A 27,303-nucleotide genomic window follows, 5' to 3' on the forward strand; every position below is an offset into this window, starting at 1 on the left:
CTGATGGGAATATCCACAGGGAAGAGCTCAGCACCTCCCCAAACTCCCGCAGAGAAGGAGAAGGATTGTATGGAAGCCTCTGTAGGTGTTTGTTTGATTTTATTAGGACCGACACATTCATCGTATGTCACAACGTCACCGATGGATGAGCTCCAGGAAATAAAACCCACCGGCCCCGGCAGCTGCGCGCGGGGCTGGAGCAGGAACACGCTGAAAAGGCATAAATGCGTCCTCCCCCACCCCCCTCCCATCCCTCCCCCTCCCCACCTTCCCCTTCTCACAGCTTTGATTGTATCCATAAGCAATGGGTCGACAACAAAACAAATAAAAATAATAATAAGTTTTTTCCCAGCTGCCAGGTTATTCTCATTGAGAGTTTTGGAACTCAATTAATATTAAAAAAAAAAAAAAAGGAAACTGAAAGGAGAAAAAGAAAAGACAAAAAAAAAGGGTCAAAAGGTCAAAAGTAAAAACAGAAATCATAAAAAAAAACAAAATTAAAAAAGCAAAAGAAAAAAGGAAAATGATAAATTTCAAAAAACAAACAAAAAAGACAAGATAAAAAGAAGATAAAAAAAGAAAATAAAAAAGAGGAATAGAGGAAAAAGAAAAGAGAAAAAGGAGAGAAATAAGAGAAAAATAATGATAAAAAAAGACCAAAATAGGGAAAAATTAATGAGAAAAAAAATAAAGAAAAACTAAAAAGGCCAGGAATTATTTTAATGTTAAAAAAATAAAATAAAATAAAAGCAGATATGGCAACGCTACTAAGGATGTGGAATACATCACAGAACCCAAAGTCTTTGCAGGCAACACTGTTTGGAGAGAGGAGAACACTCGATGGTGAAAAAAGTGAAGTTCTAAATTATATACAAGATATCTAAGGGTGGCTTTGAAAAACAGTCCCCGGGCTGGGCGTTGGGGTTTCCCTCGCCGTTATCTATTGCTTATTGAGTCAGATCCACAGGAACACTCAGAGACTGATGCATCCAAATGAGACACCGTGGAATAAAGGAAAGACCAAACCCTCAGTTTCTGTATGAAAACGCCGTGTGGACGAGCCTGTCCCGTGTGGAATGTACCGAGAGCCGTCTGGCGGGCCGGGCGCTCCTCCTGCCGCTCCCTGGGGAACCGGCCAGAGCCGGGCGCGGCGCCTGGGGAGCCTCCGCGCACCCCAAAACGCCATTCCAGGCGGAAAAGTCCAGCGTGCCCGGATGTGAACGGACAGGATCCCAGTGAGATGGAAAATGGGGCGCAAAGCCCTGATCCTTATGAAGGACGAGACTCAGTTGTTAAATTTTAAGGGGTACCCGATGGCTTTTTCCAGGCACTCTACCAAAGAGCCGGCAGACAGAAAATCCCTCTCCACTTCCACAAATTTGATGTAGATGGATTTGGGTGAGACACCGGGCTCTACGACGCAGTTCTGAGATAAAAAGGCGTTGATCCCGACCCAATCTTTGCTGAAGGTTTTGGTGTTTGCCTGGAAGTGTAAAAACAGGCACTGCTGGAGAGTCCGGACCTCGGCGATGCCGAGGTAACAGTAGATAATCCGGGCAGATTCCATATCCACCCGAAGGGAGGCCTGTGGCGAGGGGACCTCGAGCTCCCCTGGAGTCTCATTGCCGGGGTCGGGTGCCCGGTGCTCGGCCAGAGGGGAGGGGAGTTTCTCGTGGCACTCCTCATATCCAATGGCGTACAGGCCAGGGCTTTTGGGGATCCCTCCTGGTAATAAATACTGCACCACGTTCCCTCCAGTGGGTTTGGAGTGAGCGATGGGAATCCAGTCGATCTCCATGTGCAGCTCCAAGCATCTGGCTTCGCTGATGGTGATCTCCAGGAATTTATAATAAACATTTTTCCAGTTCATTTTCTGTACTCGGGTCATGATCACCCGACCCTCTGGTTTTTCCGAGTTGAAATATTCCCGGAGCCGCTTGCCGAGGGGCACCTGGGAGCTGATCTCTGCGTAGTGGTAACGGATATCCTCCTTCCAGCGGGTGTTGTACCCAATGCCAAAAATGGCCAGTTTGTTAGAAAGGTGGAGCCTGGAGAAGTCCGTCCAGCTCTGAAACAGCTCCCACTTCAACTGGACCGACTCCAAGATTTGCATAATGTTCTGCATGACGTCACGCTTCCTGGAAATTAAGAAACAGGGAAAGAAGGATAAAGGCATCAGAGCTGAAAAACTTTCCCAGTGAATGCATCAACCTTCAGAAAACATTCATCCCCATCAGCTTTCCTGCCTGATTTTTCTTACTATTATATATATTTCTGGGGCAGTCTATGGGTTATAACAATGGGGAAATTTTAAATTAATCTTGACAAAACCAAAAAGAACTGAACCCAAACTCCTCCTGATATCAAAGCACCTCCAAGGAAGCATGTATCTGGCACTGCTGAATAAACACACATTCAACTACTGGGTCATTCTTTACAGCCCTGGGCTTCTGTCAGCACGTGGTCCATGAGCTGCATCCCAAACTCACAACTGCCACTCAAAACGCTTCTGCCTCATTGTTATCCCCAAATTAATGCCAGCAAGTGGGACTGTAATTGTAAAAATCCCAATGTGAGCATGAAGCTATTCCCAAGGGCTCTATCCTGGTGCTGGGGTAGAAGCACAGCTCAAGGGACCAACCCCCTGGAGCAGAAAATGCCCCCAGACACATCCTGGATGCTGCAGGATGGACAGCAGCAATCCCTCCAGGCAGTCAATAAAGAAATCCCCACGCTCCCAAAAATCTGTTTTCACTCCCAGCAGCAAGGTTTCAGAGAGGAGTTTACATCAGGAGAGAGCATCAGTGTGCACCTGCAGTGAGCTGGAAACGCTTCCTCCGGGATAAATGAGAGCGTTAGGGTGTAATTAGCCAGTAGGGAGAACTAATTTGAGGAGTTATTGTCCTATAATCAAAGCTGTAGGAAGATATTACAACTCGTTTGCTAACGGAGAAACCTCTCTTGGTCCAACAAAAGGGATGTAAAGGATCTTTCCATGCAACTCTCCTTCCTTTATCCATTGTGCCACATCTGGAAAGCTGAACTGCGGAGGCTGCTGCACTCCCAGGAGGATTTTCTCTCCTTCCACATCCCACCAGGAGGACATACTGTACCAGGCAACACAGGTTTTCTTCTGTGGGGCAAATTTCCCTCCTCCTGCAGGTTCCTCAAGATCACTTGAACTCTAAACCAGTCCTTCCCAGTGGAGTCCAGCATCAGACTGGTGAGGGACACCAAGGCCTCTAAGGGCAGATACGACACCCCACAACCAAGGCTGACTCTGGCACTTGCATTCCTGCCCAGTAAATCCCTATGGGGAGTAGGTCTTTTTACATCATAACGTATAGAAGGGTTCAAAGAAAACCAGACAGGGACCTGCAGGGCCTTCATGTGCTGCTGGAGAGGCCCCACTTCAGAGCCTTTCATCCCAAAAAACTGCTTTTACAGGTCTAACTACAAGGCAAGTGATTCTGGCAAGGTTCTCCAGTGCTGGGTGTCCTGCAGGTGATGGAGGCCTCTGGAGCAGGCTGAGGGCCCTGGAGCAGGCTCAGGACACAGAGCTCTGGTTTGATGTGTGATGGTTGGTGCACACCATCTGCAAACCCCATCTGTGCTGTCCAAGCCCCCCCGAGCGTTCCTGAGCATCCAGGTTGTGACAGCTCCCTCCTCACAGTGACACCAGCAGCACATCCATCACCACCTCATCTATCCCAGCTGTCTTGTAGCACCAGCCATGTCAGAAGTTCCCTGAAAAGACCTTCAAAGGCATTTTGGGAAGTGCATTTCCACAGCTGGAGCGTAACAGAGTTTCTAGAGCACTGAGGAGGGACAGGAGAGCAGAGCCCTGTCTGTGTCAGGGGTTCTTAAAAATGCTGATTCCATCAGCACTGAAGTTCTGTTTCTTACTGCAAGTTATGCCTGAGGAGTCAGTTCCACTACCTGGCAGCAACAGAGAGAAATCCCAGACAAGAACGATGTGTGTTTACCCCAAATCCATTCCATTTACTCAAACAGTGCAGCAAAACTGATTTAAAACTTCCCTGATGCTTTGCCATGCTTGGAAAAGATAATTTTGAGGCTTCTGGAAGTGCAAGTTTACCTTCTGGGCACAAGGGGGTAGGACATGCAAGGGGAGAGGGCAGTGCTGGAGCAGAGCTCGGTGTCTCAGCACTGGCACACACGCTCGACTCCTGACGGCAGCTGAGCTCCAGTTATTCCCTTCCCAAAGCAAAGACAGGAGAGCACGGCGTGGGCAGGTTTTCATTCAACAGCTGAGGAGCAGAGTGAGGAACTGAAAGCAAAGCCCCCACCTTTATTAAGTGCACTATAAATACTCTGCTTGGTTTAGCTCGGCACAACCCAGAGCCCGAGCTCGGCTGCATTAGTCACTGCAGGGAAGGGGAATCATTGCATGAGAGCAGAGCTTCAGCAGCAGACAGAGAAAGCCTTTCCACAGGGAACCCACCACTTCCAGCACAGAGGAACACAGGGAAAGACAAATTTTAAAGAGTTTTGCTTTCCAAAACATCTTCTTGTTTTTACCAGGCTGAGCTTTGCCTTCTCAGGCTGTACCCAGGATCTCAACAACTTAGCTAAGCAAAGGTATCATAAGCAGTAAAAATTACTATTATTTAATTATTTATTAATTTTAAATGTAATTGTCATTCATTCAACTGTTTAAAATTATTTATTAAACATGTACCGATGTATTTGCTTTATTTATATTGTTAATATGATTCATTTTTCAGGAGGACAACAGCAACTGAGCAGAGGGTTTAACCTGTTGTGTGTCTCAGGACAATCTCACTTTTCAGCTGCAGAAGGTGCCCTAGAGCTGGATTTTCCCACATCATCAAACCATCACCTCCCTGCTGGAGTCTGGGACCTGCATTTCTTCCTCCTCAGGAGCTTTTGCAATTCAAATGAGGAAAGACTTGAGACAAGAGTAGGCGAAAATTTGTTCTTAAGGCGCTGTTTCCAAACCAGGCAGACTTCAAAGAGCCCTGAACAGCTGCTTTCACTGAAGATCCACAAGCTTTCTCTAGTTCATCTTCCCCAAACCGGCAGTGAATCAAAGTCTCTAAGTAGTATTTAACTTTTCAAAACAGTTTATTTGGCGAAAACAGCCAAGGGCAGGCAGCAGCAGAGTGACATGGGGAAGGAGCATCCTGATGAAAGATGGGACATGGACACAGGTTACCTATTCCCTTTGCTTCCCATACTGTCAAAAATAAAGTGAAAGGTTGGAAGTCCCTGTGTCAGACACAGAACACTTGGGCCTGCAAGGGACCATAAAGCTCATCTCATTCCAACCCCCTGCCATGGGCAGGGACACAATCCCAGGCTGCTCCAAGCCCTGTCCAGCCTGGCCTTGGGCACTTCCAGGGATCCAGGGGCAGCCCCAGCTGCTCTGGGCACCCTGTGCCAGGGCCTGCCCACCCTGACAGGGAACAATTCCTGCCCAATATCCCATCTAACTCTAATGTCTGGCACTGGGAAGCCATTCCCTGTGTCCTGTCCCTCCATCCCTTGTCCCCAGTCCCTCTCCAGCTCTCCTGGAGCCCCTTTAGGCCCTGGCAGGGGCTCTGAGCTCTCCCTGGAGCCTTCTCCTCTCCAGGTGAGCACCCCCAGCTCTCCCAGCCTGGCTCCAGAGCAGAGGGGCTCTGGTCTCTGCAGCATCTTTACCATGTTCCCCTGGAGGAGCCCACGGCTCTCTCAGTGTCACTTGGAGACACCCTGCCTCAATGTGGCAGCTGTGCTGTCCCACACTGTTGGGAAGTTGAGAGGAGATGGGACATCTGCCCTCTGACACCCAGGCAGGTGATACACGTGCTGTAACTAAAATCTGTCCATAGGATCCATAAAGCTGCAACTGGCTTTTCCTCCCTGCTTCATACCTTGCTTTTCCCCAGCCCTTTCAGTGTTTTGGTGCTCTGTTACACCTTGTCTTCATCAAGCCCTCCTTCACTTAATCATGTTTATTAATTTATTATGTGTGAACCTGGTCCAGACATTCCCTAACCCTTGCTTTCTCCTTTGCTCACATCCATTCCTGTGCCCATAGCACGTGGCTACAGGAGCTGATGGCAAAAAATTGCCTTTTATGAGCACAACCAAACAGCACAAATATTAACCCAGCACAGCTCAGTGCAGCGAGTTCCCGGAGCCAGCGCTGCACCGGGTCCTTGGGGATCTGAGGAGAGAACCAGACACCAGTGCTGGGGTTTAAACAGCTCTTGGCTTTCACACAAACCTGCACTGTGACCTGCAGCAACGTGCTCGCCTTCCACATGCTCCTGCTCCATGACTGAGGGATGCTGTGGAATCCAGAGGGATCAGGACAAGCTCAGACAGAGGCCTTGGAGAATCTCATGAGGTTCAACAGGGCCAAGGGCAGGTGCTGCACCTGGGTCAGGACAATGCCCAGGATCAATTGGGGCTGGGGATGAAGGGATGGAGAGCAGCTCTGGGAGAAGCACTTGGGGCTCTGCTGGGTGAGAGCTGCACAGGCCCTGGCCCAGAACCCCCCTGTGCTGGGCTGAGCCCCCGGCGTGGGCAGCAGGGGAGGGGGGATTCTGCCCCTCTGCCCCACTCAGGTGAGACCCCACCTGCAGAGCTGCTCCAGCTCGGGGGTCCCAGCACAGGAAGGAGCTGGAGCTGCTGGAGCCAGGCCAGAGGAGGCCACGGAGATGCTCCAAGGGCTGGAGCCCCTCTGCTCTGGAGCCAGGCTGGGAGAGCTGGGGGTGCTCACCTGGAGAGGAGAAGGCTTTGGGAAAAGCTGGAGAGGGACTGGGGACAAGGGATGGAGGGACAGGACACAGGGAATGGCTCCCAGTGCCAGAGGGCAGGGCTGGATGGGATATTGGGCAGGAATTGTTCCCTGTGAGGGTGGGCAGGCCCTGGCACAGGGTGCCCAGAGCAGCTGGGGCTGCCCCTGGATCCCTGGGAGTGCCCAAGGCCAGGCTGGACAAAGCTTAGAGCAGCCTGGGACAGTGGAAGGGGTCCCTGCCCATGGCAGGGGGTTGGAATGAGATGAGCTTTATGGTCCCTTCCAACTCAAACCATTCTAGAATTCTGCTTCTTTATGTCCAAAAGCACACCACAAGTTTCACCAGGATTTTAATGATTTTTTGAGAAAATTTCTGCTGAAAATCTGCCCTTCACCACGAAGGCAGATGAACCCGACTTTGAACTAGAATTTCTTCATTTTAAAATGCTGTGCAAAGACGTGAAAGAGTTTGACAACTATTTATCTACTGTGGCTTTCAGATGAAATTTTATTTTTTTAAGATAATAAATAAATACCCAGCTTATCTTTGTATCAGCTGTGCATCTTTTGACTGCTTTTAACCTACTGAGTCAGAGTTTACAAGTTCCTTCTCCTCACAGACAAGGGGAAAAGCAGCTTTCAGCAAATCTGTGTGTTGGAAAATGCTCTGTGCTTCCACTCTGCACGTAGGACAAGTTTATTGCTGGCATGCTTCACAAAATGCCCCAGAGTTCACAGACTCCACTGCATTTTAGAGGGAATTTGGGGAGAAAAATGAACATAAAACTTTGAAAGGTCTCATTTAGCAAAATCTAATTCAGCTGTTCACGTAGACATTAAACTTGGAAGAGAAGATTCATGTCGTCCAAGTCTCAGAAAACTCAGGATTATTTGCTATGGAGCTCCTTGAAGATCAAATTTATTCCAGATAAAAATTATTCCAGAACAGAACCAAACTGTTCAAGGAGGCAGTAAGAATGTTTATACTGAAAAAAGTTATTTTTCTCCAGATTGTGCCTGAGTTGTTAAACTGAATTTGCTCCTCCTGAAGAAAAAAGTCACCTTTGGCTATGTAAATATCCACCTGAAGTGAGGAGTCTGATGAAGCTACACTAGATTTTACACTGACACACCCATGTAGTTTGGAGCAGACAGAAGGAAAAAGAACCTTGAAGAAAAATAGGAAAATAAGCAATTGAGAGGGGATCATCCACTTGCTGAAGTAGAATTGGCATTAACCTCATTTATACTGATTTGGATTTCTTGAACTCTTTCTGGACAGTTTGCTTGGTCTTGACCAGGAAATAATTAAAAAAAAAAAAAAAAAAAAAACACAGAAAAAATGTTAAGCACTGAAAAATTCTTCTTCGAAATAGAAGGATTTTTTCAGTGTTTTCCACTTTCAAATATTGATTAAAAATTACTGCTTTAAAAATACTGTTAGACCTTTTCCCCTGCAAGGCTCCTCTCCCCAGTGTTTCATCATGGTGTTAAATTCTTTCCTCTGATCTGGAAGCTTTTCATTAATTCTTTTTCTTTTAAATTATTTTTTATATTCTTAAGGTACTTCATTTAATTTATTTCTATTTCTATTTATTTATATTAATTTTTTTTGAGGATTTTTTTTTTTCCATTGAGTTACAGTACAAAGCCTCTGTTCCATCCCTGGCTCATCAGGGATGTTCTGCTGCTGTTCCCAGTGCTGGTGACCTCCTACCCTACAGCAGCTGATTTTCTACCATGGAAAACCTCAGTGACACTAAAACCCACTGGTGTGGGAGCTCCTGTGTGGAACCCCAAAGGATCTGTGAGCCTGGGCTCACTCCCACTGCAGACAGAGCCACAACCACCCCTAAAGGCTGGCAGAAAGCAGCCCTGGACAGAGTAAATAGAGCACAATTCCTTTCATTTTTGGGAATGCTCTGTGTTATTGTTGGAGAGGCAAGGGAGAGTCGCATGCTCAAAGCACTCAAAAGGCTCCAGTGTTTGTTGGATTCAAACCAGCCAAAAGGTTGCAAGTAAGGTCTGGAAAATTATAAAAATGAAAATCAAAGACTCCCAAGCTTTGGAATTCCTTCCCAGCAAGGAAGGGAGCTGTTCTTGTGGATTCTATCCGTGGTTTACGTCCTCATGTCCATGTAGTAAGTCTCATTTCGTTTGCTGAATGGCAAAGCCAAGGAGAAACAGAGTTGTGAAGCTTTTCAGCTGTTCTGAGGTAATGGGAATAATGCATAAAGCAGATTCAACTGTATGAATAGTCTTGCACAATGTATTTATAATTATAAACAGAAGTTTCAAATATCCTCCCCTCCTGCACAGCATCCCCAGGGAAATACATTCCAGGGTAAAACATTCATAAATTACTTACTGTGTGTCTTCTGAAGATTCTTGTTTTATCTTTAATGTTCTTTTCGTGGTAGGCATTTCATCTGAAAGGTAAAATTCCAGCACATAATTAGATTTTAAATAATGTTCTTAGGGTTTTGGTTTTTTTTTTTAAAAAGGTTGAAATTAAATAAAAAAGAAATCTGAGCTGCTTCCTAAGCCAGGAGTTTTGCATGAGACAGCTCCAGCTCCTACACCCTCTGTAACTGATTGGGTTTTTATTTAACCTGGAAGAGGTAAGGTCAGTTAAGATCTAAATCTCACTCTGCAAGTGCAAAACCTTTCATGGACAAGTCTCCAATCCCTCCTATTAAATCACACATTGACAGAATTGCAAACTACATTGTTTCAAGGAAAAAAAAATAAGAAAAAGCAATTTTTCTACCATTTCAAGAGGAAGCAGCAGTAGAACTGCATCTGTGTTCAATTCAGACGTTGTGTGCCAAGTGCTTTGCTCACAACTTCTGAGTGTGAAGGGCATCGTCAGCCCAAGCGCACGCAAACGTCCCCAAAACTGGTGACAAACCAGGAGATCCCAGCTTGACTCACCAAAAGGAGCCACACCAGACAGAATTAGCCATCATTTACATACGTTTTGTAACGTTTTTTTTCTCCCCACTGTTTCTCTCCCACATATTTCTGACTTTTAAATCCCCCAGGGAAGGAGTCTGAGGAGCTGGAATGCGGTTAACAGCCAACTTGCAAATTTTAACATTAAACTGCGATCTAAGGTTCTTTCAAAGCGTCCTGACTCACCAGTCCCCCAAACACAGATGTGTACAGATACCCAACTGTGTCTCCTCTCCCTCTTTCATCCTACAAATGGGGGAAAAAAAAGCCTGTACACAATTCACCTTCTTCACCTGCATCTCCATTGGATCTGATCAACTTAAAGCTTCTGCTGTGAAAAAAACCAAGGCAAGGGAGGAATACACCCTTAAGAGCAGGAGCTTGAGAGAAATAAGCCTCAAGAAACCCACTTCTTCCCAGAACTGTTCAGTTTGGAGTGTGTTTTCTATCAGGGATGTGTTTAACAAAGTTCAAAAAGCCATGAGCAACAACTAAACTTCCAAATTATTTAAAATATTGACTTTTAGGCAGAGACAGCAATAATTCAGGGAAGAAAAGCATGTGGAGGAGTTTGGTTTAGGTCTCAAACATCAAGTGTGAGCTTGCTTGTTTTTTTTTCATTTAAAAAAGACCACACCTCTGGATATACATATATTGACATATTTAATATCAATATGTCGAGGTAAATTAGAAAGAGCAACATTTTTTACAGTTGTTGGTGTTGCCAGCAGCAGGCTGAAGCCATGTTCACAATTTAACAACTGGTGTTTGAATGGTAACACCCAGGTAACCATTGAAAGGGAAAGTATCTCCAAAATCCCAAGAGGGAAGGTAAAACTGTGAAAGGAGAGACAGGGAAGGTGTCACCTCCACTGTCTCTGGTCAAACAGCCCTTCTTTCCTCCAGTCCTATCCTAAAATATTTCAAGAACCATGGTTAGATTTTGACTAATTGAGGAATTTCTGTCCCTTTTCTCCCCAGGGATGTGTTTAACATTGTGAGCACTTTCTGTCCCAGAGGTGATAGCTGGTTCAGAGATGTGTGTGCCTGACAGCTACGAGCACAGGTAAAATCCAAGCACGGAGATGTGCCCAGATGGGATTTCTTACCCAATTCCTGCTCGCCAGTCTGGTAGCAGTGAAGATCCTGACTGTGGTTTCCCCAGTCCTCCTGAGAGTATTCCTCCATGGTGCTGCCATCTGACTCCAGCTCCTGGTACAAGCCACTGCTGTTGATGAGCACAGGCTGGCAGGGCTGGGAGTCCCATCCTCCCTGCCCAAACACCTGCTCCAGCTGTTCAAACGTGTAGCTGCTTTTCCTCTTGCCAACGCCGTGCTCCTTCACGCGGCTGTAGCACCTGCGGAGGGTCTGGGAGAGAGAAGCGGCTCAGTCAGGGGGTGTGGGGCTGGATGAGCACACAGGCACTCACACACAGTCACACAGGCAGAGTTTAGGGCTTTGGGGGTTATTTCTGTTGGTCATATTTGCCCCACGCTCATGAGCAATGCTCCCAAATTAATCCACACCCACCAGGAAGCATCATAAACATCTGACATTCCCGCTTAGCGTTAACATCTATGACACAGGACAAGTTGTGTAGCAGCTACAGATTCCTCAGATTTAACTTGGGTGACTTATTCTCTTTCTCACTTAAAAAATAAATAAATAAAACCCTGGATCTCCTATGGATGCAGGGAAAAAAATCAAATAAAAATACCAAGAGCCCCCCAGTCAGAGACACCAATCAGCCAGGAAAATGCACACCTACTATGAGGAGGAGAAAGCAGAGCTGGTGTTGTGCCCACAGCTTGGAGAGGGGGAAGCAGGGAGGAGAGAGAAAGGAAAACAGAAAGACTTCCCCCAAAAGCAAAGACAGTCCAACCTTCCTTACTCTGGTAAGAAGACACAAGGTACAAAATGGATATGCCTAAGCTATTCAGCTAGGAAAATATTTATTACTTACATATTTTTGCATTCCTTACTAACTCACTCTGTCTCTTGTGAAGCTGCTGAAATTTAAAAGAGGTCAAATCAATAATGCTCCCAGTTCCCAGACTTTGATATCAAGCATCAAGTAAGTAACAGCACTGAGGTGGCTTGGTATGAGCAGCCTCTCAAACGGAGCTGGGGCAAAACCTCCCACACAGGTGCCAAAGCCTCATCCAGCTCTGGTGATCCCTTTGACATCCCACATCAAGGGCTGAGCCACTTCATTGCTGCTGGATAAGCCTATGGTTCCATCCATTATTTCCCCTTAATCTGGAGCAAAAGACAACTACCTGGGGGTAAAAAAACTAAAGGTTTCGACACAGCCCTCAATGTGGTTTTAATTCTATCACTGCTCTGATTTTGAGAGATAATGATATGCCCCAGGTTTGCTGGGTCTTTTTTTCAGATTGGTAAACTGCTAGAAAGCATTAACTTTTTTAAAAATTAAATTTATCAGACTGCTGAGGTTCTAACTTGAATGGCAAAGCTGTCTCTGGAATTCAAGAGAGGCATTAATTTGGGAAGGACTAGTCCTGCTCCCTTGCTTTCTGCAGGAGGACTGTAATGGACACATCATTACAAAAACTACTTATTTTTTACCCCCCAAAGAAAGGAACTTTTAAAACTCCAGAAAGCTGGAACCTACCTAATGCTCCTCATACACTGGTTTAACAGCATCAGCAGCAAAGGGATACATTTCTAACCAGTTTCCTCCTGAGATTCAGAGCCCTGGGGGCAGAAGCAAAACCGCTAAGCAGCAAGTCAGTATTACCCTGCTGTTTTAAACAAAAACACACGAAAATAACACAAAATAAAAAAATAACCCAAATAAACACACAGGCAGCAACAGGCATGAGTTAGTCCACAATTTAAGGTGGAACTCTTCCCACTTTTGCCATAACTACCTCAGGATCAACAGGCAGATCCTCTTTGGATGGACACCAGAAGATTTTAATTTTCTGTGAGCAGAGTGGAAAACAACCTGCTGTGGCAACCTAGAACCAAAACCCAGCCTAGAAACTTGTTGGTATTCACTGGTGCAAAGAGAGTTTCCTCAGGCTGGGGTATAGATACATTTGGTTGTTAGAATTCAACTTTCTCACTCCAATTTCTCTCCTTTCAGCTCAAATTTCACTGGCAAGTAAGGGCAAAGTCATTTCACTCCCAGATTCTTACGAAAATCCACCCAGGGCAGATTTTTTAAAATGTATTTCCCAAACCCCAGTTCTTGTACCTGCCCCAGCTTATCCATAGGAGTTAAACATGGATTTAGAGCCTCCAGCTGAATTTATTAGCAGCCTTCAAGCAAAACAAACTGTTTCCAAAGCATCCCTACGCTTGGCCAAGCCCTCTGGGAATGCCAGACACCCTTAGCCACTATTTTCACACCCTATTTTCAGTGTGTGCTTCAAACATCTCTCCCCACCAATGGGGTTATGGAGGATCCCACACTAGGTTTTAACCTAGTAATAATTAATTATTTCAGTCAGGCTGCAATCTGGCATAATTTACTATCAAAATAATTTAGCATTAAGTCGAAGTGGACTAGTAGAAAAATTAAATGGAGCAACACAGGAAGGGGGATGAAAATAAATGAGCAATAGTGTGACTGCTCATTACTCTTAAAGGTCAAGATACTTTTGGGGGTAGCGCCCAGATGCTCACCTGGCTGTGTTACCTCCACTTCTGGAAGCAGACAACCTAAAATTTGAGGGAGATAATCTGAAATATAGGGCTTTCCAGAGCACCAACAGGCCTGTGGCTAAGCAGCTGCTGGCTCCTTGGTCTTGTGTGCTGGAGAATCAAGATTCTTGCCAGCTCTTTCTTCTTGGAGGCTCTCCCCAGTGTCTCCAACAGGCAGTCCCTACAACTTCACCTGATGTTCCCTACAAATACCACAAGTCAGCCTTGTTTCTTTTAAGTCCACAGGCTTCTTTTCTTCAGAGAGCCTGGTAAGACCTAAATAATTGCTCAGACCTCAGGAAACCTGGGCATTTTATAATCCTTAACCTTTCTCTCACCAGGTTATTCTGATCTCCAAGATCTAAGATCTGGTCTTTTCTTACGCACCTCCTCTACTCCTCCCGGTGTCCAGCTCAACTCCTGCTCCGTGGTTCCTGAAGTGCACATACATATATTGATACAGATACAGAAAGCAGGAAATTTAGGACAAGTAACTGAAAACAGACCTGATCACTGCCCAGTGACTGCTCAGACTGGAAGAGACCGAGGCTTTTGCTTATTGTTCTGCAACACTGCCTGCAACACGAACACATATTATCCCCGCTTAATTTATAATTAGGAAAACCAAAGGAGGAGACAGTCACAAAGCTCAATGTGGATTTTCTCACCATTTCTAACTCACGAGTCCTCATCTCTACAAGTGAAGCCACCGAAGAACCTGGAGCTCTGCAGGAACTGCAGGATGAGGATGAGAAAAACCTTTAGGAAGGCTGCAGACATGGTTCTCCTTCCAGCAAAAAGTAAGATGAGGGAGAACCAGACCACAGCAAGCTTTTTATATATAACCTGAGGTCGTCCAACATGGAATTCCAGATCCCTGATCTGAGACATGCTCTTACTCAGGGAGAAGCTATGGGCTCTGCAGAGCAGTTTGGTGGCCTGTGGCTGTGTCCACATTCATTTATGTTGATTCATTGATAGCAGCCTAAAGGGGTCCTGATGTCCCAGAGTAGCACTTAGCACAACGCTCAGCTTCAAAGATGCTCTTTTACTTAATGGAGAGGAGCTCTCAGCTTTATATCCTGAATTAAGAACAGCAGTGCCCAACAGCTCCCTCTCTCATCATGCCAGGATACTTACAGGAATCACAAGATGAAACTACACTGGGACAAAAGAAACAGCTTTTGAAGCATGCAGTGGTTGTAGGGGACAGTGAAAGCTCTTGAAGTCTCTATTTTTAAGTTCCTGGGAGCAGAAGGCAACAAATCTACACAATAGCTCATGAACTTTTAGGTTAAAAGCTATGTGCCAGGCAGGAGAACACAAGACTTACATGGGGTATTGCCTCAACAAGCCCCATTTCTGTGGTTTATCAAAAATAAAATGAGAAGAGCAGCACCTCAAACTCTTGGGAGAGCCACACGCCACTGCAGGTGATGACATCAATGCATCTCCAGCATGAGGACCCAAACAGGAATAGCCCAGCACTCAAACAGGCCCCCAGGAGCTCAGGGTCAGTCCCAGGAGCTGCCACAGCCCAGGCTGCAAAGGCTCCAGCCCCACAGCTGGCTGCACATCTGCCTGAGCACAGCACTGGGGACACAGCACTGGGGACATGACGACTGTCACAGTGAATTACTCTCTACATCAAAGAGCAAGGCCTTGGTTGTATCCTGATTTACCCAAACACACAAGGACCTCCTGAAGGATTTGGCTTTGGTACAGAGGAAAAGTGATGGGAATGCTGAGGAGAGAAGGGTTGGGGGAGTAAATATAGACAAGTTGATTATCTTGATTTAGGTAAGAACCAGAGCTCTCTTTGGACAATGAAGAAGCAAAGTCACCCCAGCAGACACAGGTGGGGGATATCAGCCAAGGCAGGGCAGACATGGGTGGAGAGCTGGAACCAAACAAATTTCACAGCCACCACTGCCAATTTTTAAATCACAATTACATATAATACAAAAAAAAAAAAGCTCTTGCCTCATGGGAATTATTTACAGAAGCTCCAAAGCCAATTGCACAGGTCAGTCTCTGTGAGACAGACTTTGCCAGCAGCCAAGAGTGAACAAAGCTGGGGCTCAACAGGCCAGGTCCCATCAGGGTGAGGAAACCAGTGACGTGTGGTGCTGTGACAACAGACCCCACAGTGCTGCAGGCTCACATCTACAACCTGGGAAGATGCTCCATTGGGTGCTGCTGTGAGAATGCTGAGGATACCCAGACCCTTCTCAGGGATTTGTTGCTAATTGAGCCAGACCTCTAGAGAGGAGACTCCAGCACTGCCTGCAGAAAGGCTGGCAGCTGGGCACCTCTGTCTCTCAATGCTCTGAGCTCCTGCTTCTCTTTAACTGGATGAAAAGAATAGGAAGGAACTTGTTAGAGCTTGAGAAGGCAGAGAAGCACAACCCTCCTCCAGACCCACAAAGCCAATGACCTTGTAAACAGTTTAGCTGTAGTGGATGGTCCTCCAGACAGAGATCACCAAATCACAGAATATCCTGATTTGTAAGGCACCCACAAGGATCATCCAGTCCAACTCCTGCCCTGCCCAGACACCCCAACAATCCCACCATGTGTCTGAGGGTGTTGCCCAAATGCTCCAGGAGCTCTTGCAGGGTCAGGGCCATGAGCATTCTCTGGGAAGCCTATGGAGGTACTCAAGCACCCTCTGGGGAAGGAACCTTTTCCAGCCTAAATGGATGAGATGCCTGAGCAAGGTTCAACCTGCTCCTGGCACAACCTGCTCAAACATTACTTTGGAGCAATGAAAGCCACACCTGAGCAGGTTACCTTGCCTTTGGAAACAAGCTCATATCAAAAATCAAACCTAAATTTGCATGCATCTGCTGTGATCAGGACAAACATCATTACACCACTCACAAAAACCAGACTTTTAAGGAAAACCCAAACTGCAGCAGCCTGGATGAAAAGAGGTCTGAGATGCACTCAAGAAGCCACATCTATGCAAGCCTAGAGAGACCACAGACTTAAATCCCAGCTGGTCCTCACTCTCAAGTGAAAGGAGCCACAGCCCATCCAGCAGAGGAAGAGCAGCACAAATCACTCCATGGGTGGGATTGGAACACACTCCTCTCCAAAATGAGCTTCACTGAAGTGGCAGAAAGCATCAACATGGGCAGTACCACAAGGGAAATGGTTTGTGTAGTTCAGAACCTTAAAACCCTTGATATCCAACACTGTCCCAGCCATGTGTCATCCTGTGGTCTCTAGAGGAAGTTCCACACCACTTCAGCTGTGCTGTGAAAACGTTACTGGGGAGACCAACCTCGAAATCCATCAGAAAAGCTGGAACTGAAATACCAAAAGTGGCTTGAACCCAAATTGTCACCTCTAGTGGTGAAAAGTTTGGTAACAGGTGAGACCACAGCAGTCTAGAAAGCACTGTCTGCTTGGCCTCCAAACTGACACACTCAGCAAGAGGGAGGTAAGCAGGAATCTGCTCCTGTGACAGTGCTTGAAGCACAGTGCAACAATCAGGAGGATTTTTAACATCTTCCCAAGTCCTCCATAGTCAGAGAGCACTACAGGAAAAAATTGTGTGTGCCCATTCTAGGGTTTAATGTTCACAAATTTCCCTAAATGAGATTTAATGCTCAAGTTTCACAAATCTGTCCTCCTGCAATGAGTTCCTGACCATCAACTCTTTCTGTCTCAACAAGGTAACCTCCCAGCTCCCTCTGGGAATCATTCTGCAGCTGGGGAACGAGCAGTGGATGGCACAGGTATCCTGGTATGATGGCCAGGATGGCCATGGCTGCAGAAGCCACTGGATCATAAAGACACTCATCCTGCATGTGCAATTCAAGCCAGACTCTTACCAGCACAACAGCACTCTGCAAATATCCTGGCTGAGAGCAAATCCAAGAGGGTTCTTTCCACATGACACTCATATCCCAGAAATGCTCCTCTGCCACAGCCCCACAAAGGATTGAAACAATCATATCTGCTCTTTGTCACTGCAGGGTTTACTTTTCCCAGCTATAAATGTCAAAAAGTTGTGCTCCCACCTACTGGAGCACATGAGATCCTCCAGTGAGAAGCTGGGCTGCTGGGAAGGACACAAGGAATGCCAAGAAACAGCCCAGCCTGGGAAACACTGAATCTATTTAAGCCAAGGGAAGAATGGGAGGTAACTTGAACACCTATGCACATCACAGCCTAGGGAGTCAATGGAATGGGGAGTTGGGACTGAGATAAATCACATTCAAAATAAATAGAAACTCAGAATCATGGATTTGGGTTGAGTGTGACTTTAAAGCTCATTTTGTTCCAACCTCCTGCCATGGGCAGGGACACCTTCCACTATCCCAGGTTGCTCCAAGCTCTGTCCAACCTGGCCTTGGATACATCTGGGGCAGTCACAGCTGCTCTGGGCAACCCATGCCAGGGCCTTAGCACCTTCACACAAAAGAATTTTATCCTAATATCCAATCTAGCCCTGCCCTGTCACTGGGAAGACATTCCCACTTGCTCTGCCACTCCAGGCCCTTGTAGAAAGTCCCTCTCCACCATTCTTGTCAGCTCAAATCAAAGGCAAAGCTGCTTTCAAGGTGGATGGTTGGCTAGTTGCTATGAAATGCACCAATGCTCCATCATTTGACATCTTTGAGTCACAAAGACAGCCACTCCACTCATTGGACCCAAGGATGGAACTCTGTCTGAAACCCTCTAATGTCCAGCAGCTCACATTAAATCAAAGCAAGCATTGCTTCCAAGACAGGTTTGCTGGAGCAGCTTTTCCTGCCTTAAAAAACAACTCCATGCAAGATTTACAGATTGTTTACATCACAGAGCAGCTAAAACCACAGCCCCCTTACAAACAAGCCCGTGCCACCATCAAGTTAGTGCTGCCTAAAGCAAGAAATACCAACAGCTGATAGTCAGGTGTGGTTTTTCATCCCTTCCCACTTCATGTGGGTTTGTGGCACTCCCATCTACTCTTTGTTCTTTCTGAGCACTGAACCAGCATCTTCAAGATATTTATTTTCCTTTTGAAAACCAAATTACTTTTGTGGTCAACCACAACCCAGCCTAAACCTCCAGTCACCCATCTGGGGGGAGGAGGAGGAGGAGGAAGCTGCTGCACACAGAAAAACCAACAACAGAGGAACTGGATTGGCAGTGATACTTGGGAATTCCTGCAGTCAGGAGTTAAGATGTTGGAACTGCTTCTCTTTGAATCAATGGGCTGGCATTGACTCTGGGAAAGGCAAAATAAAAGCAGAACTCACATTTCTGCAGTAGCTGAAGAAATGACATTTTAAAAACGCCTCCAAATTAGTTTTAACAGCAACTTCTAAGAAGGGATTTGTCTCTGCTGGGGAAAGGCTCTCCAGCTGCACCCGCAGCCAGAGGATTTCCAGCCCTGCACTGCTCTCTCAGCCCAGCTGAGCAATGTGCCATCAGAGGGACGAGTCTTTGATTCCATCTTCCATACAGATGCCAAGAAGAGAAGCAGAAAATCTCCCACGGGTTTAAAAAAAAGGCCTAAAATCTGGTATTGAAGAAACAACTGGAGCCCATTATTTCAAGAACATTTCTTTAAAACAAAATGAGCCTTTACTGCCTGAAAACGCCCCTTGACTCGCACAGCTCCGACTGCAGCACCTGAGCTCACCTGAGCTTTCCCAGAGCATCCCTGTCACTGCAGCCACCTCAGGGGGCTGGAAGAGGATGAAACAAAGTTCCAGCACACCTATGGAACATGTTCCATGTACCCCATGGGCTGTCATCTCCAAGCTGTGTGGCCTTCACACAGCAGCCTCACAGCCCAAGGCAAGGGCTCATTTTGCCATGCTTAAATCCTCAGCTGCTTGGTTGAAACAGCATCACCCAGTGCAGGACACAGGATCCTGGCAAGGCTGGAAAGGGTTTGGCCAAGTAATCCATCACCTGCCTCAAAATCCCAGCTCCAAGGTCAAACCTGAAAACAAAAAGCTCTCCATGTGCTGCTGTGGGAAGGTGATGAGTTTCAGGATAGAAAACCAGGCTAAATCCATGCTCAGGAACATAGGGAATAGTAAAGGTGCTGGATGAAAAGAGCAGAGTGTCACTGAACAAGCAAGGATTAAGGATAGAATGTGACTTATCAGGATGAGGATGCTATGGCACACAAGACAGCTTTTCTGGGAATGCAACAGGCAGAAATTAAGATGTTCCATCCTTCCTGTAGCTCCCAGGTGCAGAGCTCCCCAAGCTACCAACCTCAGAGCCACCAAGATGGACTCCAGGTCCCTTTCCAAAGGAAAAGCTGCTGGGATAGTTACATGTGAATCCCTAAATTTGAAACAGACCCTTCCAGAGTGGCTCCAACCCGACAGCAGCCCCGTTCCAGCTGCTGATGTGCAGAAAAGCACATGCAGATGGTGAGAGACAGGCAAAAATCCGCATCAGGACCTTTCTGCGCACCCTGTTTGAATTAAGAGAGAATGCATCCATGCCATACAACTGGAAAACCCTCTGCTTACAAGCTGAGTTGCTCCTTTCCAGCTCAACTGGCTGCTGAGACTCAAGATTTGGCTGTGTCCAGGGAATGCAGATGTTCCCAAGAAAAGCAGTACAGCATCCTTATCTAAAATTCATTTAAAAACCAGCTCAACCTGGAATGTTTGAAGCACCATTTATTATCCAGCAGCAAATCCTCAAGCTTCTGTGCCCTGATGGGCATTAAGTATCCTAAAAAATGATGGAAACACAGAACATTTTGGGTAATAAATGGAACGACGCAGCCATGTGTTTCTTCATCACCATCTCCCCAGTCCTGTTTTCAGTGTGGAGGATTCCAAAGCACCTGCACCCTCCTCTTGTTCCCTCAGCACATGACAGTCCTCCTGCTCCATCTCAGAGAAGAATCCATGCAGGACCCCTCCACAACCAGAAGTGACTTTTCTTTGTGGTGGACCATCAAAATATCAAGCAGCCAATCCTGCCTGGAATCTTACAAAAACTGGGACTTGAGGGTTGGCAACAGCTACCACAACTATCTCAATAATCCCTGCAATGAGGTAAATTCTTGACACCCAAGAGAGTTTACAGCTTTCAACAAAATGCTCATCTCCCAGCAATTCCAGGCCAAAACCCATTGAGAGCCCAAAGGCTTCAGAAAAACCACATTTTTGCTGCTCCAGATGACAGTGCTGAGGAAAGCCCTCACTGTGGGGATCCAGGATATGCAAAGTTTGGGTGTATGGTGCCAGAGACAGCAGCATTCAACTGGCTGCTCCTCTCCTGCACATGGCCTGGTGAGAGGCCAAGCTGTGCACAGGAACACTCAGGGATGGAACACAGGTAACTCCTTTCCAGCTGGGTGTTACAGTGTTGAAGGAGAGCCCACCTTGATGTTCTGCAATCTAGAAACATCTAACAGGTTTGTCAGGAGCTGCTCTTGGTGACATACCAGCCTTGAGCTCTGTTACTGATGTTTCATAGGTGGTTTCTTCCAAGCTTGAACATTTCAGGGGCAAAGACATGTTCAATCCTCACTTCTGAGGGGAAAGTGGGAGAATCCTCAGCTGCAAGGAGCTCAGAGTCACCAAAATGCTCCCAACAATCAGCTCCATCCAACAACACCATCCAAACCCAAACAGCCAGTTCTGAGCTGCTCTAACAGTGAGATGACACCTCACAACCTGCCAGCATGCCCCAAAATTGGGGCTGGGGGCCTTGACAGTCACTGCATTGACTCTCATCACAGCCCAAAACCATTGGACAAAGCCAAACCACCTCAAGGAACTTTTCTGTCATGCAACTGCCTCTGGAAAAGGTCACAGGTTTGCATAAGAGCTGATTCAAGCAAGAAACACCTTGAAAGCCACCAGGAAAATGAGGGAATCCAAGAGGGTTTGCAGTGCAGCAACATTTCTCTCCAAATATCTTTGGGTGCATTCAAGGGAAAAAGATCCCTGAGCAGCAAATACACAGACATGAGGAAAATACATTGAGAACCCAAAACTTCTATAGAAAGTGTGTTTGTTTTGAGTCTCTATTTCCAGGACAGGCTATTCTACTCAACAGGGATTGAGGTGGAAATCCCTCTCTCAGGCATTCCTGCTGCTGCAGCATCCCTTATTCCATGTATATTGCAAATTAAAGGTTGCCCAGGTGTATACACCTGCACAGCTCCAGCTCAGCTTGGCTAGCAGGTATTTTTAAGGGATTGGAAGAGGAAGGGAGAAACAAAAAGTCCACTGAGCCCCAGCAATAACATATTCATTTTTCACTCCATCAGTATTTGAAGTGGCTGCAGGATGGGTCAGGAAAGCAGAAATCAGAGCCAGAGGGAAATCACAGTGTGTAATTCACCCTCCCAAACATCATCCACATTTACAAACTCAGACCTCACAGCCATTTCCACATCATCCAAATACCTCCTCTCTGTAAAAGCAGGATGCACAAAGAGACTGCTCCCAAACCAGGAACCAAACCCAGCCCTTTTTTCCCAGGGAATGATGGAACTGGAAAGACCCCACTGGAAAATACAGCCCATGAGGCTGTTTATCAATTACTCAAGAGGTCTGTGAAGCCACAGCATGTTCCTGTTGAGCCAGAGAAGGCATCAGACACCACAAAACAACTCCACAGCAAAGGACAGAGCCAGGAATACAAGAGTAACCAGAGCCACCCCCTGTTACTGGGGGAACTGGGAGCCCTGTTTTCCCAAGGGGGCTGCAGGGAGCAGCCAGTGCCAGCCCCTCACAGACAGAGTCAACCACAGCACCCACAACATTCAGGGCCCAAGGAGGAAACCCAGGAGAGGTGGTGGTCCAAAAACACAGGGGAATGATCCTTTTGGGGCTGTCCCCATGATGGGACACAAACAATTGGGATGCTGTGTCCCTCCCCACTCCAGACCATGGGATATTGCCACAGCCCACCAGCACGACAGGAGCTGAGCCCAGGGGTTCAGTGCTCGTGCCCCAAAGGTGCTGCTGGAGGCCACGGGAGCAAGGGAGGAACCCACAGGATGTGGCACCCAGGAAACACAAATGGAACCATGGGGAGCCAGGCAGCTGAGCCAGGGAATGGGATACCCTGCACCCAGGGCAAGGGCTGGGTTCAGACCGAGGGACAACTGTGCCAAAGCCAGAGAATGCGCCAGAAAACTGCAGCACGGAGACCCCGGGGACACGGTGCCCCCGAACCCAGGGCCAAAGGACACGCTGAGCCAGGAGGATGCCCACAGCCAGCGCCAAAGGACGCTCAGGACAGATCCTGAAAGGACTCGACTCCCGGGACAGGCTGCCCCGGGCCCAGGAGCAGAGAATACACAGGAGAACACCTCTCCGGAGAAGCGGCCCCAGACCGGCCCGGGAGCTCACCCGGGGACCCCCGGCCCACCCTCCCGTCCCGGGCCGCGCCGCCTCCTCCCCGGGTACCTTGATGCGCTCCCGGCACTGGGACGGGGTGCGCTCGTAGCCCAGCTCGGCCAGGGCGCGGGAGACGCGCTCGTACATGGCGGGCCCGGGCGCTTTGCTGCCGAACACGGTGCCCGCACCCTCCAGCTGCTGGTACCGCGCCTCCACCAGCCGCTCATTGCCCCACACGGCGATCAGCGCGTTGGTCTCCGCCGGCGTCCAGGACATCCCGCGGCAGGCGGCGGCCGCGGCGGCGGCGGCGGCGCCGCCCGGCGAGAAGGAGACGGAGGGCGAGGCCCCGCCGCGAGCGCCCAGCGCGGCCCCGCCGGCCGCCGGCCCCGCGCCCAGCGGGGAGGCGCCGCTGGGCGTGGAGGGGTCGGACAGGCTGGGGTTGCCGTCGCTGAGCGCGCCCGGTGAGCCCGGCGACAGCACCTCCATCTTGGGGACGCGGAGCGGTGGCTCGGCCGGCGGGAGCTGCGAGGAGCCGCAGGGCGCCGCCATGATGGGGGTGCGCACCGAGCGGGCGGAAGTGACGCGGCACCCGGGGCCGGGACTTCCGGCAGCGCTGGGGCGGGGCGCACGGTGGGGCGGGGCGGTGGCGGAGGGGGCGGGACCCCGCGGGGACGGGGCGTGGCCACAGGGGGCGCGGCCATTGCACGAGAGGCTGTGACTGACGGGGAGGGGGCGTGGCTCTGTGCGGGGGGCGTGGCCAGAGGCGGGGCATAGGGCGGGGTGTAATGAGCGGCATAAATGGGCGGGCCCTGGTTTGTGCTGTGGGCGTGGTCTGATGGTGGGCGTGGCTCTCACCCTCAGCGCCCCCATGTGGGCGTGGCCCCGCGATGGGCGTGGCCCATGGGCAGGGTCCCCTCAGACCTCTTGGGGTCTCAGACCCTTCAACCTCTCCCTCCCATCGCCCGGGATTTGCCTTGGCCTCAGGACTCCAAATGTGCGGCCGAACATCCCAAACGGGAGATTTTAGCCCAACCTTGGGGCAGAGCATTCCCATCGTGCTGGAGCTGAGCTCGCTCCTCCCGGCCGAGCACTGCCCCCCTGGCTGTGGAGCCATCCCTGTTGTGGGGCACCCCTGAAGTCTGGGGCTCCAGAACTCCCGAACTGAGCATCCTGCAAGGATTGCAGCTGGGTCCGGGTGGTCGGGGACCTCTCCTTTCCCACCGCTTGCTGCCCCCGGCCCTGGTGCCTCCCAAACCCCGGGACCCCAATTAGCGGTGACCGTGATTGATGAGGCAGGGCGCAGCTCGCGGGGGGTGGGGGGACACCCCAGCTGCGCCCCAACTCTTCGTTAAGCCAAGACTAACGAGCATCGGGGAGATTCCACCTCTCCAGACCCCCTCAAAAGCCCCCCCATTCAAGGGGGGTGGTTAGAGAGGTCCTATGGGACCCCCGTCCGGGTTGGTTAATTAAACGCTTTAATTAGGGCTGTGTTGGTTAAACAAATGCGGGGGGTAGAGGATGGAAGGGGACATCCCCCCTGCCTCTGCCTGTCCCTGCCCGCAGCACGGCGCGAAGCGATCAGGATGTGTAATTATACCCCTGTAATTAGCGGGATTAGGGGCTCGCGGCGAGGCTGCGGATGTAGGGGGGGCGCGTTAACCCCACACCCCATCCCCCACCCCGATCCGGCTTCTTGTCATTGCTGTCCCCAGGGAGTGTCCACAAGGGACGTCCCCAATGCCAACATGTCCTCAAAGGGATATCCCAAAGGGATGTCCCTGCTGCCACCACATCCCCAAGGGTGTAATGAGCCAGCGAGCTCCCAAAGGGATACCCCAATGGCATCCGAAGGGATGCATCTGCCCCTGGCATGTCCTCAAAGGAATGTCCCTGGTGCCACCACATCCTCCAGGAGTTGTCCCTGCTGCCGGCACATCCACCCACTGTCACCACTGTGACATGTTCCCAAAGGGACACACAGCTGGTGTGCTCCCACTGCCAGCATGTCCCCAATGTCAGACCCACATCGTGTCCCCAAAACATGTGTCTGCCACCACCGTGTCCCAAAACGGACGTGCCCGGTGCCGGTGTGACCGCAAGGGGATGTCCCTGCTGCCACCATGTCCCCAGAGGTATGCACCCACTGATCTGTCCCCACTGCCACTCCTGAGGCATGTCCCCAAGGGGATATCTCCACAGCCAGCCTTGCTGAGTGTCCCCAGAGGGCTGCACCCACCGCCAGCCATCCCATGTGTCCCCAAAGCAGCGTTTCCAGGGTCGCTGTGTCCCCACTGCTGGCGTGTCCTCAGATTGCCATACCAGCTGCCAGTGTCCCCGCAGCTGCAGACCCCCAAGCCCCCCGGAGCTGGCCAGACCACAATTAGAGGCCCGGGAAGGGAGGGAGGGGGTGGGCCGGATGCAAATGAGGGTGGCGGTTAATTAGGGCCTGAACACTCATTACGGCCGAGAGCAGCTGATTGCGATGCAGCTCCGAGTCCCGGCAGCGCCATTTGACCGCGCGGTAATGACATGGGGGTGGGGGGCGATGGTTGAGAGGGGGGAGATGGCACCTCCGCAATCATTCCTGGAAGGAGCAGGACCCGTGCTCAGCCCTGTCCTGAGCCGGGACTGTGATCAGCCACGGCTCAGCCCTGCCCTGAGCTGCGGCGGTTCTCAGCCAGCATCGCCCCATGCCATGAGTTCTGGATGTTCTCAGCTGGGCTCACCTGTGAAATGGGCTGTGGGTGCCCTCAGCCAGGATCACCGACTCAAAGAGTTGTGACCATTCTCAAATGAGACTCACCCGTGCAACGACTCGTGCCTGTTCTCAGACAAGGCTTGTCCGTGCAGCAAATTGTGTGTTCTCAGCCCGGACTCACCTGTGCAAGGATTTTTGGGTGTTCTCAGCCAGGGGTCATCTGCGAAATCAATTGTGGCCGTTCTCAGTCGGGGCTCACCCGTGCAATGAGTTGTGGCCGTTCTCAGCTTCTGGGGATGTGCGGACAGCGGAACAAGCAGCCTGGGGAAGCAGTGGGGAAACACTTCCCTGGTCCCCACACTCCCCCTCGTTCCAGTCAACCTTCCGATTCAATGGGGATAATTGAAAGTCCGCCAAAAAGCCGAGCGGACAAGTCATTAGACCCAGAGCAGTGTGTTCTGCAATTTACTGACCTGCTTGTAATTAACCTCCTGCCGCCAAAATACGCTGCTGAAAAGAAGCATAAACTTATTAGTGGCGACGGTGGCTAATTAAAGCGAAAGCTGTAATTATCCTGAGATGTGGCCGCAGGCAGGAAACTGATGAAAGGAGAGAAAAGACGCTCGATGCAATATTTGGAAGGACGCGGGGATGCCGAGCGAGGCAGCGCCCTGCTGCCTCTCGCCGGTGCCCATCAGCATCCTGAGCGCCTGCATCCCGATCCAGCTGCCCTGCCCGCTGCACAAAGGGGACCCAGGCGGGCTAATTCGGCGCGGGGGCAACCGGCACGCCCCCCTCTTTGTCTCCCTTTCACAGCCAATATCCCGACCCCAGATGGGTTAATACATAATGCAGACAAGCAAGTAATTGCTTGCCTTTGTGAGGCCGTCAGCGCTGGGTCCCCGGCCCTCTGATCCCCCATTAGCGGCCATGCAAACAAGCCTTCCACCCAATTAAGCCCAGCTTTGATAAAGCCTTTCCCAATGATGTGGCGGTCCCAAACTAGCGATTCGCACATGAGCCACTACCTGTTAAACCCGGCGTCGGCTTCCTTCGGGGACGAGCATCCCTCGCCTCTCACCATGACCCAGCTGCCGAGTTCTGCCCGGCTTTCCCTGGCCCTGAAGGGAAGCTCGGCTGATAAATGATCTCGACAAACTCTATATTAAAGAGGTGGAAATGGGATGTTAATATACCCCAAGCCGCTCGTCTCGAGAACACATGGGCTCCGGATTTCCAGAGATGCTGGTAATGAGGCGGGCTGGGATGCCCGCGAGGAGATCTCGACCCACCAGCCTCCTGCGCCTGCCAGGTGTGGAGGACAGACAGACTGACACCCGTCCTCTGAGGCATCCCCACACCGTTCCACAGAGGCTCCATGGGTCATCCCCTAAAGCATCTCAATCTGCTCACTGAAAGCATCCCAGCAGCATCCCCTAAAGCATGCCAGCGCACTTTCCTGGAATATTCCAGCTTTATCCTTTAGCACACCCTGGCATCATCCCCTAAAGCACTTCAGTGTGCTCCCCTAAATATTCTCAGAGTCATCCCCTAAAACATCTCACTGAGCTCTCCTAAAGCATCCCAACATCATCCACTAAAAAATTCTGGCACCATCCCCTAAACTATCCTGGCATCAACCCCTACAGCATCCCAGTGTCATCCTCTTCATCATGCCAGTGTGTTCATCTGAAACATCCTAACGTTATTCCTTCACACACCCTGGCATTGTCCCTTAAAGCCTCTGACTATTATCCCCCAAATTATTCCAGAGCACTTCCCTGAAGTTTCCCAGGATCATTCCCCTAAAGCACCCCAGCACCATCCCCTACAGCATTCCAGTATTATTCCTTGCAGCATTCTGGTGTACTACAACACAC

General features: G+C 49.4%; 1 protein-coding gene across 13 annotated transcripts; it reads right to left on the reverse strand.

Annotated features, from left to right (window-relative positions):
• Nucleotides 1–289: 289 nt before the first annotated feature.
• On the reverse strand, nucleotides 290–23,274 carry MSANTD2 (Myb/SANT DNA binding domain containing 2). Of its 13 annotated transcripts, none has more exons than XM_058857208.1 (7): nucleotides 13,784–14,044; nucleotides 13,379–13,414; nucleotides 12,360–12,442; nucleotides 11,688–11,733; nucleotides 10,834–11,092; nucleotides 9,138–9,198; nucleotides 290–2,138 (listed from the first exon to the last, which is right to left on the reverse strand). In XM_058857208.1, the coding sequence occupies exons 4-7, from the start codon at nucleotides 11,697–11,699 to the stop codon at nucleotides 1,286–1,288; spliced, it is 1,185 nt and encodes a 394-aa protein (XP_058713191.1). In that variant the 5' UTR covers nucleotides 11,700–11,733; nucleotides 12,360–12,442; nucleotides 13,379–13,414; nucleotides 13,784–14,044; the 3' UTR covers nucleotides 290–1,285. The 13 variants fall into 13 exon arrangements, 11 of the variants coding, with proteins under 11 accessions (XP_058713191.1, XP_058713192.1, XP_058713194.1 ...); XM_058857209.1 differs by having other exon boundaries at nucleotides 13,379–13,672; XM_058857211.1 differs by having other exon boundaries at nucleotides 13,903–13,973.
• Nucleotides 23,275–27,303: the final 4,029 nt, after the last annotated feature.

This window comes from Poecile atricapillus, chromosome 25 (genome assembly GCF_030490865.1).
Source record: "Poecile atricapillus isolate bPoeAtr1 chromosome 25, bPoeAtr1.hap1, whole genome shotgun sequence".
In the NCBI taxonomy this organism is placed as follows: domain Eukaryota; kingdom Metazoa; phylum Chordata; class Aves; order Passeriformes; family Paridae; genus Poecile; species Poecile atricapillus.

Coding starts and splice junctions, on each gene's coding strand:
- MSANTD2 (XM_058857206.1), bottom strand. CDS start 23,274: ATGGCGGCGCCCTGCGGCTCCTCGCAGCTCCCGCCGGCCGAGCCACCG. Junction 9,199..10,833: donor GACTGGCGAGCAGGAATTGG/GTAAGAAATCCC, acceptor TTTACCTTTCAG/ATGAAATGCCTACCACGAAA. Junction 2,139..9,137: donor GAATCTTCAGAAGACACACA/GTAAGTAATTTA, acceptor CTTAATTTCCAG/GAAGCGTGACGTCATGCAGA.